The 10,977-nt window shown below is 44.9% G+C and overlaps 1 protein-coding gene across 7 annotated transcripts in view; it reads left to right on the forward strand.

The window, feature by feature from the left end:
- LOC112263830 (DENN domain containing 2B) overlaps window positions 1-10,977 on the forward strand; it is an 82,547-nt gene that overhangs the window by 37,738 nt on the left and 33,832 nt on the right. For all 7 annotated transcript variants that reach the window (XM_024440452.2, XM_042319089.1, XM_024440455.2 and 4 more), the window contains one exon: window positions 1,661-1,812. In XM_024440452.2, the coding sequence (XP_024296220.2) occupies window positions 1,661-1,812 (152 nt within the window). The remainder of the gene's footprint in view (window positions 1-1,660; window positions 1,813-10,977) is intronic.

Consider the following 10,977-nt stretch of genomic DNA (forward strand, 5'->3'; position numbering starts at 1 on the left):
GTGTTCAAGTGTATCTGACTACAGTTCTGGCTGTAGTCAGATAGACAGTAGAGTGGCCTCGCTCACTTTGTAGTGATGCTGCTCACTGAAATGGTTTGCCATTTCTGTTCAGCATTTGATAGTAAGCATATAAACATTGAATCTGCTGTTAATTTTCTCAAGGCCTCAATGTTTTCCTGCATTAGAAAGACAGTATTTTTGGCTTCATATGAAGAGGATCACATTGTTCTATTGATATTGTTCATGGCTTTTGTTTTTCAGTTTTTTCTAATTTGATTTGTCTAGAATGTTGCCATTGAAATGGAATATGTTAAATTGAGTTTCTGCTGTTTTTCCAGTGTTCTTTTGTAATAATGTCAGTCTTTCATTGAACAAACATTAAGTAGCCTAATTGCAATATAAAACAAATTTCAAATATCAACTACTTTAGACAGGGCATTGTGTATCTTAGTATAAGGCCAGGTAACGAACGTCTGCTGTCCGTGAGAAACAAAGTATTACTGTAAATGTCTATAACACAGTGTACTGTAATAATGGTTGAATTAGCACATCCTTAAATATCACTGCTCAGCTCCAGCCAAACTGTTCATGTCCAAGACCATCAATGTTCTATCCTTGAAATCCAACAGCTTTTCAACAACGTTCCAAGTCACTCTTACATCAAAACAGGACTGTATTCTTCTTATATCATGCCTGTTATTTAGCAAAGGCCTACAGTATGTTGTCTTGCCAGTGGACATCCCAAGGTTCCCAGTGTGCCTCCTCATCCTTCTTCATTATGTTGCTATAGAGCTGTGCAGTACAGGCAGCTATTAGTCTGTTGTCTTTTTGCAACACTTAATATTGTTTATTACCCTCGTTCTTTATCCCCCTTTAAATTGCCTTCAGAGCACAACTTGTTTAGGCCAATGACTGAGGGCAGGGCCTTGCCAGATCCTCTTGATGACCGGAGAGGAGGAGGAGATCCTTTAATGTCCCTGACTTGGAGTCAGTGTTTAACATTCCTGCGGCAGACGCAATTTCAGAGCATTTTTAAAAGCCATGAGCCGTCAATGGTGCAGGACAGCAGGATAGCAGGCGTGAACTCACTGATCTAATGGAGGGGTTGGTGGTAAATATACAGGAAATGACTTTGTGATTGGAGCACATGTTGCTGTCAGTGTAGTGTTGCTGTCATTAGTTTAGTGGTTCTCTGAACCAGTGTTCCAGGTCTCTCTCTCTCTCTCTCTCTCTCTCTCTCTCTCTAATTGGCAGCTTCATAGAGGGCTGTTGAGGGATGAGGCATATTTGGGTCTCCTTGGAACAGTGGCTTTCATCCTCTCAGGTGGTCCTCGTTGATTGTAATCGGCCAGTAGAGGATGTCAGGATGGAATGATCCAGACTCTCTGGACTGCAGTTCTCCTCTCCACTCTCTCAGCACACAGCCATACATGATTAAATACCATATTCTTTTCTGCTTTTTTCATCCTCCCTGCCTGTTTCTTGTTTCTTCCCATCTTTCCCTTCCTCCCATTCACTTTCCTCCCTCTTTTCCTCTCTGTGATTGTCCCTCCATCAATCCCCTTACTTTCTCTTTCTGACTCTCTCTCTCTGACTCTCTCTCTCTCTCCATTTCTGTCTCTCTCTCTCTCTCTCTCTTTCTGACTCTCTTTCTCTCCAGGGAGTCATGTGAGTTGGAGGATGCTGCCAGCCTGGTCTCCTCGTACCCGTCCTCTCACACAGAGAATGGCACTGTTTCCACAGAGACCCGCAGCAGCAGCCGGCCCAGCTCCAAAAGCACTTTAGAGGAGAATGCCTATGAGGACATAGTGGGTAAGAATGCATCTGTGTCTGGATAGCTGAGGATAACTCAGCCTGACCTGGGACACTTACTGATGCATTGTAATTCAGTGAATAACCAGGATTGTGAAAGCCAAACTCTGTTTGTGACTGCTGATGCAAGCAGTAATTCCAAAATCCTTTCACACACTTGGTAGATTTCTAGAGAAGTCTGATTGTTGGCCACTCTCTCATATCCTCACACTCTCAGCTGCCAAGTAGACTGGATTGTCTTTATTCTGAAGGATGGCATGAAGACGTGTGCTGCTTTCTGGTTTCACCATCAACTCCTAATTGTTATGGACTGATAACAAGTATTTCTTTATATGCTGAAAGCTCTGTGTGTCTGTCTCCAGACAATGGTTATGTGAGAGCCAGCAACAACAGATGGGTTATATATTGCTAGCTGGCCTTCCCCTGGTTAAAAGGAATTTGACAGTTATGGTGTACATTTATACCCCATCTGCTTTCTATTGGACAGTCCCAATTAGTTGACTGAAAAACTCTCAGGGCTTTTCAAAAATCAATGCTAGATTTATACTTCATATTCCTGCTTTATGTTTATTCAGCCCTGTATGGTTATGTAAAGAAAATATGATCATCACTCACTCTTCATTATCAGGCCATTCCTTGAGACAAAGGATTAAATTGTAAAATTACTCTGTGGCTTGGGAAAATGTCAACTTGATATGCCTCAGCTAAAGCCCAGACCTAGCACTAAAGCTAATTTCACATAAACCAAGTGTTCGACAGTCTCACAAGGAATTGTTTTCACAAAATTGGGGGAATATCTATCCTCCAACAAGGACTTTTGACCTCTTGATAGTTTTAGTGACATGGAAAACTACAAAATAAGCAAGACCAACTCTAATTTCTCTGTATTGAGGGTGACAAAGTACAAATGTATGCCAAATTCCTTTCCAGTAGTAAACGTCCTGAGGACTGTGGACAGTGAAAAGGCTGGTTCTCCTGAGGTGCTTCATGTGGCAGCAATGTCTGTCACGTTTCGCCCGGCCATTCTCGGCCCCTCCACTATAAATTTCCTTCCTGCTCATCAGGCTTGAATGTGAGACCCAGTAAAAGAATGGGGGCTGACATGTTTTTAGTTGGAAATTAGAGATTGAGTGTTTGTTGACATATGTTTGTAGCCTTTGAGCATTTTATTTTGCAAGCACATGGGTCAAATGAACTGTAATGGCCATATTTCTCCCTCATACATGGTTGACTCTCTTCCTCAATTCGTCCTCTATGTCGTTTTATTCAGTCTCTGAAGATGACCATTGGTTCCAGGCAGAGCATGAATCAGTGGCCACGAGGGGACCCAGGGAACTTTCATGCGTACCCCAACAAAGAGTCCATTGTTCGCCAGTCGAACACCTCGAGTATGGAATAGGCGATGCGGTCGAAGGCATTTTGGCTGAATGATGATTAGTTACAGAGAAATACATTGCCTCTGTGGGTTGTCCCTCCCCAGTGATCCTGGCTGCTCCAGTCTGAAATAGGCCTAGCTGGCTCTGATCACAGCATGGAATGGCGGTCTCCACCACCGCTAAGCAGCGGTTTACAGGTCAGATGTTCTGTTGGAGGCAGCAGCTACAGCAGTGGGAGATAAGCCATGTTCTGGTCCCTCTCCGCTCGTATTTCAACGTGTAGCAGCCCAGACACTTTGGACTCAGACACACACAGCCCTTCTCGAAGCATTTCATCAACTATGTGAGGAGATCATAGCTGTCTGAGGCAGTAGCCTACTGGCAATGAGTACATTAAATAAAGATTCTTCTCAAAATAAAATAAAATTTGCTACATGCGCTGGATACTACTGATGTAGACTTTACTGTGAAATCCTTGCTTACGAGCCCTTCCCATCGTTTCAGAAATTTAGGAATAAAAGGAATAAAATAAACTACACAAGAATGGAGTTATATACAGGGAGTATGAGTACCAGATCAATGTGCAGCGGTATGAGGTATTTGAGGTAGATATGTACATGAAGGCAGGGTAAAGTGACGAGTCATCATGATAGATCATAATAATAAGACTAAAATATATCAAATCAAATTTATTTATATAGCCCTTCGTACATCAGCTGATATCTCAAAGTGCTGTACAGAAACCCAGCCTAAAACCCCAAACAGCAAGCAATGCAGGTGTAGAAGCACAGTGGCTAGGAAAAACTCCCTAGAAAGGCCAAAACCTAGGAAGAAACCTAGAGAGGAACCAGGCTATGTGGGGTGGCCAGTCCTCTTCTGGCTGTGCCGGGTGGAGATTATAACAGAACATGGCCAAGATGTTCAAATGTTCATAAATGACCAGCATGGTCCAATAATAATAAGGCAGAACAGTTGAAACTGGAGCAGCAGCACGGCCAGGTGGACTGGGGACAGCAAGGAGTCATCATGTCAGGTAGTCCTGAGGCATGGTCCTAGGGCTCAGGTCCTCCGAGTGAGAGAAAGAAAGAGAGAATTAGAGAGAGCACACTTAAATTCACACAGGACACCGAATAGGACAGGAGAAGTACTCCAGATATAACAAACTGACCCTAGCCCCCCAACACATAAACTACTGCAGCATAAATACTGGAGGCTGAGACAGGAGGGGTCAGGAGACACTGCTGTGGCCCCATCCGAGGACACCCCCGGACAGGGCCAAACAGGAAGGATATAACCCCACCCACTTTGCCAAAGCACAGCCCCCACACAACTAGAGGGATATCTTCAACCACCAACTTACCATCCTGAGACAAGGCCGAGTATAGAACAGAGAAGCAGCAGCATATGATGAGTGTAAAAGTGTGTGTATGTGTATGAATGTGTGTGGGTTTTGTGTTGGAGTGTCAATGTAGTGTATATGAGTGAGTGTGTATATGGTCTGCGTATATATAGTCTAGTGAGTGTGTATATGGTGTGTATATATAGTCTAGTGAGTGCATATATATATAGTCTAGTGAGTGTGTGTATATGGTGTGTATATATAGTCTAGTGAGTGTGTGTTTTTATATAGTCTAGTGAGTGTGTGTATATGGTGTGTGTGTACGTAGGGTTAGTACGTAGGGTTAGTGCAAGTGCAGGTAGGTGCAAGATAGAGTCAGTGCAGATAGTTTAGGTATCATTCATTTACTATTTAGCAGTCTGGCTATTTAGCAGTCTTATGGTTTGGGGGTAGAAGCTGTCTCAGAGCTTGTTGGTCTGAGAGCCGATGCTCCAGTACGTTTGCCGGACGGTAGCAGAGTGAACAGTCTATGGCTTGGGAGTCTTTGGTAATTTTTCAGGCCTTCCTCTGACACCGCCTGATATAGAGGTCCTGGATGGCAGGGAGCTCGGCCCCTGTGATGTACTGGGCTGTCCGCATCACCCTCTGTAGCGCTTTGAGCTCAAGGGTGGTGCATTTGCCATACAGAGTAGTGATGCAGACGGTCAAGATGCTCTCAATATTACATCTGTAGAACATTTGGAGGATCCGAGGGCCAATGCCAAATCTTTTCAGCCTCCTGAGGGGAAGAATTGCTGCCATGCCCTCTTCACGACTGTGTGCGCGTGTGAGAACCATGTTAAGTCCTTAGTGATATGGACACCAAGGAACTAGAAGCTCTCAACCCGCTCCACAACAGCCCTGTCAACATGAATATGGGTGTGCTCTCCCCTCTTTCCCCTTTAGTCTACGATCAGCTCCTTGGTTTTACTGACGTTGTTGTCCTGGCACCACACTGCTAAGTCTCTGACCTCCTTCCTGTAGGCTGTCTCATCGCCGTCCATGATCAGGCCTACCACTGTCGCGTCGTCAGCAAACTTGGTAACGGTGTCGGAGTTGTGCATGACCACGCAGTCGTGGGTGAACAGGGAGTACAGGACGGGACTAAGCACACACCCCTGAGGGGCCCAGGTGTTGAAGATCAGCCAGGATCCAGTTGCAGAGGGAGTGGTTCAGTCCCAGGGTCCCTAGCTTGATGATGAGCTTGGAGGGGAATGTTATGTTGAACGCTGAGCTCTAGTCTATGAACAGCATTCTCACATAGTAATTTTCCCTCCTGTCCAGGTGGAAGAGGGCAGTGTGAAGTGCAATTGTGATTGCTTCATCTGTGGATCTGTCAGGGGGTATGCAAATTGGAGTGGGTGTAGGGTGTCTGGGATGATGGTGTTGATGTTTTTCATGACCAGCCTTTCAAAGCACTTCATAATTACAGATTTGAGTGCTACAGGGCGATAGTCAATTAGGCAGATTACATTGGAGCTCTTGGGAACAGGGACAATGGTGGTCAGTTTGAAACATTTTGGGATTACAGACTGGGACAAGGAGAGATTGAAAATGTCCGTGAAGACACTTGCCAGCTGGTCTGCGCATGTTCTGAGAACATGCCCTGGTATTTCGGCCTTGTGATTGCATTCCACCTCCCTCCTATATTGTCCTTCTGCATGTTTGATGTCTTGTTGGAGGTCAGAGCGGCCTTTCTTGTATGCATCCATGTCTATGTCCTGTCCCTTATAAGCGGTAGCTCTAGCCTTTAGCCCAGCGTGGATATTGTCTGTAATCCATGGTTTTTGGTTTGGATATGCTATGCACTTATTGATGAAGCCTGTGACTGTTGTGGTAAACTCCTCAATGCTATCGGATAAATCGTGGAACATATTCCAGTCTGTACTAGAAAAACAGTTTTATAGCCTCTCGTCTGCTTCATCCAACCACTTCCGTATTCAGGTCATCACTGGTACTTCCTGTTTGAGCAGGAAGCAGGAAAATGGAGTCATGGTCAGATTTGCCAAAGGGAGGATGAGGGAGGGCCTTGTTTGCATTTCTGTTGGTAGAAAAAAAGTGGTCTATAGTTTTAGTGCCATTAGTGGCACAGGAGACGTGTTGGTAGAAGTGAGGTAGGACGGTTTTAATTCTCCACCCAACCACTTGTTTGTTTATGGCTCCATACAGTTGAGTGCCAGAGTGGTGTTGGCTTGTGGATGGATGTAGACAGCTGTGATAATTACAGATGAGAACTCTCTTGGTAGATAAAAGGGTCTGTAGCTTACCATGAGGTATTCTATATCAGGTGAGCAAAAGCTAGAGACTTCCTTCACACTGGAAGCAGCACACCAGTTGTTATTTATGAAAAAAAAACACACTCCTCCTTTCGACTTCCCCGAAGCTGCCGTCCGATCCTGCCACTGCATGGAGAATCCACTGAGTACTACGTGCGTATTGTCATCATGCAGCCACGTTTCATTAAGTCATATTGCAGCTTTTCAAGTCTCTCTGATGAGATACTCTCGAATTAATTCTTGAGTGACTGGACATTTGCCAATATTCACTGGCTTCTCATTCTGAAACCAGTGAAGTCAGTCTGAAGTCAGTGTTTCTTATGTCTAATTGGCAAAATGTACTTTGAGAAGATCAGTCATCTGCCACCTGTGTTATGAAATTCATGATTCATTATGGTGTTATGGTATAAATGGTTATATTATGACAAGCTATAGTTTGATTGGCGTAGCGTCACTGGGAATAGGTTTCCTGTCTGGTGAATCAGGATATGTACACAACAGTGACTCAGTAGTAATGGATTACGTCTGCATCATCAACCCCAAGCTGAACTGAATCTCTCTAACATCATTATGTCAACAGTGGTGGTGGTGAGGTAAGATAGCCTCCCTGGCCTGTCTGTCTGAGCCAGATTATCTCTGCTCTAACACTGTATTGGAATCTGCTGACTGGAATAATGATGCTTTGTTTTGTCTATGTAATCATACATTTCACATAGATTTATGAATTGCTGATGAATACAGTATGGCATTTCTTTTTAATTTACAGTTGAATGTATACTGTAGTTTTTAGCATTTTTGAGGTATGAGTGTTAAACAATTTAGATTCCAAAAATACTGTGCATAATTTGGCCCATGTGGTCACAAGCCTTCTCTGAAGGATGTACACTGTACAGTTACAGCATGGTTTGTGGTGCCACCAAATGTTTAGACAGATCTCAAGCCTGTTTTGGTCCCGTGAACATCTCTGTTTTTTACATGAATGACTGGTGCCACTGTAGCAGCCACTCGATGGCGAGGGATATTCTGTCCATAGCCCTTTTATGGGGTAATCCTATCCTGACATTGTGTAGATAGTCTGTCCTCTGTCTCGCTCTAGAGAGAGCCTATTGTGTAAACAGATGCTGAGTCACAGTGTGTGTGCAGCCAGGTCAGGAGTGGTGTGCCCACTCTGGATGTGAGTAACCACAGCAGTTGATTAGTACCCTCCAGTGCGTCAGAAGCCAGGGAGACATATCATCATCCCAGCAGGCTGTCATTACTCTGCTTCAGTTGATTGGGGTCCCAGAGCACTGAGACGTCAGTCCAGCCCTAGAGCTGGGCCATACAGGCAAATATCCATATCGAGATAAATTGCCTGAATTCAAATCAAATCAAATCAAATTTTATTTGTCACATACACATGGTTAGCAGATGTTAATGCGAGTGTAGCGAAATGCTTGTGCTTCTAGTTCCGACAATGTAGTAATAACCAACAAGTAATCTAACTAACAATTCCAAAACTACTGTCTTATACACAGTGTAAGGGGATAAAGAATATGTACATAAGGATATATGAATGAGTGATGGTACAGAGCAGCATAGGCAAGATACAGTAGATGGTATCGAGTACAGTATATACATATGAGATGAGTATGTAAACAAAGTGGCATAGTTAAAGTGGCTAGTGATACATGTATTACATAAGGATGCAGTCGATGATATAGAGTACAGTATATACGTATACATATGAGATGAATAATGTAGGGTAAGTAACATTATATAAGGTAGCATTGTTTAAAGTGGCTAGTGATATATTTACATCATTTCCCATCAATTCCCATTATTAAAGTGGCTGGAGTTGAGTCAGTGTCAGTGTGTTGGCAGCAGCCACTCAATGTTAGTGGTGGCTGTTTAACAGTCTGATGGCCTTGAGATAGAAGCTGTTTTTCAGTCTCTCGGTCCCAGCTTTGATGCACCTGTACTGACCTCGCCTTCTGGATGATAGCGGGGTGAACAGGCAGTGGCTCGGGTGGTTGATGTCCTTGATGATCTTTATGGCCTTCCTGTAACATCGGGTGGTGTAGGTGTCCTGGAGGGCAGGTAGTTTGCCCCCGGTGATGCGTTGTGCAGACCTCACTACCCTCTGGAGAGCCTTACGGTTGAGGGCGGAGCAGTTGCCGTACCAGGCGGTGATACAGCCCGCCAGGATGCTCTCGATTGTGCATCTGTAGAAGTTTGTGAGTGCTTTTGGTGACAAGCCGAATTTCTTCAGCCTCCTGAGGTTGAAGAGGCGCTGCTGTGCCTTCTTCACGATGCTGTCTGTGTGGAAGCATGTGGGAACAGCAGACTGGTTTAGGGATTGATTGAATATGTCCGTAAACACACCGGCTAGCTGGTCTGCGCATGCTCTAAGGGCGCGGCTGGGGATGCCGTCTGGGCCTGCAGCCTTGCGAGGGTTAACACGTTTAAATGTCTTACTCACCTCAGCTGCAGTGAAAGAGAGACCGCATGTTTTCGTTGCAGGCCGTGTCAGTGGCACTGTATTGTCCTCAAAGCGGGCAAAAAAGTTATTTAGTCTGCCTGGGAGCAAGACATCCTGGTCCGTGACTGGGCTGGATTTCTTCCTGTAGTCCGTGATTGACTGTAGACCCTGCCACATGCCTCTTGTGTCTGAGCCGTTGAATTGAGATTCTACTTTGTCTCTGTACTGACGCTTAGCTTGTTTGATAGCCTTGCGGAGGGAATAGCTGCACTGTTTGTATTCGGTCATGTTACCAGACACCTTGCCCTGATTAAAAGCAGTGGTTCGCGCTTTCAGTTTCACGCGAATGCTGCCATCAATCCACGGTTTCTGGTTAGGGAATGTTTTAATCGTTGTTATGGGATCGACATCTTCAACGCACGTTCTAATGAACTCGCACACCGAATCAGCGTATTCGTCAATATTGTTATCTGACGCAATACGAAACATCTCCCAGTCCACGTGATGGAAGCAGTCTTGGAGTGTGGAGTCAGCTTGGTTGGACCAGCGTTGGACAGACCTCAGCGTGGGAGCTTCTTGTTTTAGTTTCTGTCTGTAGGCAGGGATCAACAAAATGGAGTCGTGGTCAGCTTTTCCGAAAGGGGGGCGGGGCAGGGCCTTATATGCGTCACGGAAGTTAGAGTAACAATGATCCAAGGTCTTTCCACCCCTGGTTGCGCAATCGATATGCTGATAAAATTTAGGGAGTCTTGTTTTCAGATTAGCCTTGTTAAAATCCCCAGCTACAATGAATGCAGCCTCCGGATAAATGGTTTCCAGTTTGCAAAGAGTTAAATAAAGTTCGTTCAGAGCCATCGAGGGGGGGATATATACGGCTGTGATTATAATCGAAGAGAATTCTCTTGGTAGATAATGCGGTCTACATTTGATTGTGAGGAATTCTAAATCAGGTGAACAGAAGGATTTGAGTTCCTGTATGTTTCTTTCATCACACCATATCACGTAAGCCATAAGGCATACTCCCCCGCCCCTCTTCTTACCAGAAAGATGTTTTTTTCTGTCGGCGCGATGCGTGGAGAAACCCGCTGGCTGCACCGCCTCGGATAGCGTCTCTCCAGTGAGCCATGTTTCCGTGAAGCAAAGAACGTTACAGTCTCTGATGTCCCTCTGGAATGCTACCCTTGCTCGGATTTCATCAACCTTGTTGTCAAGAGACTGGACATTGGCAAGAAGAATGCTAGGGAGTGGTGCACGGTGTGCCCGTCTCCGGAGTCTGACCAGAAGACAGCCTCGTTTCCCTCTTTTTCGGAGTCGTTTTTTTGGGTCGCTGCATGGGATCCACTCCGTTGTCCTGTTTGTAAGGCAGAACACAGGATCTGCGTCGCGAAAAACATATTCATATTCATATTCTCTATTCATATTCTCCAATTGATGTGATAACGATAAATATATCAATAGTTTAATACATTAATGTGCACCACAGTACATTTTTTCATATTACCCTTAAAACTACTACTACTGGCCTCCCAGGTGGCGCAGTGTTCTAAGGCACTGCATCACAGTGCTAGCTGTGCCACCAGAGATTCTGGGTTCGAGCGACCGGGAGGTCCATGGGGCGACGCACAATTGGCCAAGTGTCGTCCGGGTTAGGTGGGTTTGGCCGGCAGGGATATC

Source organism: Oncorhynchus tshawytscha, unplaced genomic scaffold (assembly GCF_018296145.1).
Source record: "Oncorhynchus tshawytscha isolate Ot180627B unplaced genomic scaffold, Otsh_v2.0 Un_contig_37_pilon_pilon, whole genome shotgun sequence".
Classification (NCBI taxonomy): domain Eukaryota; kingdom Metazoa; phylum Chordata; class Actinopteri; order Salmoniformes; family Salmonidae; genus Oncorhynchus; species Oncorhynchus tshawytscha.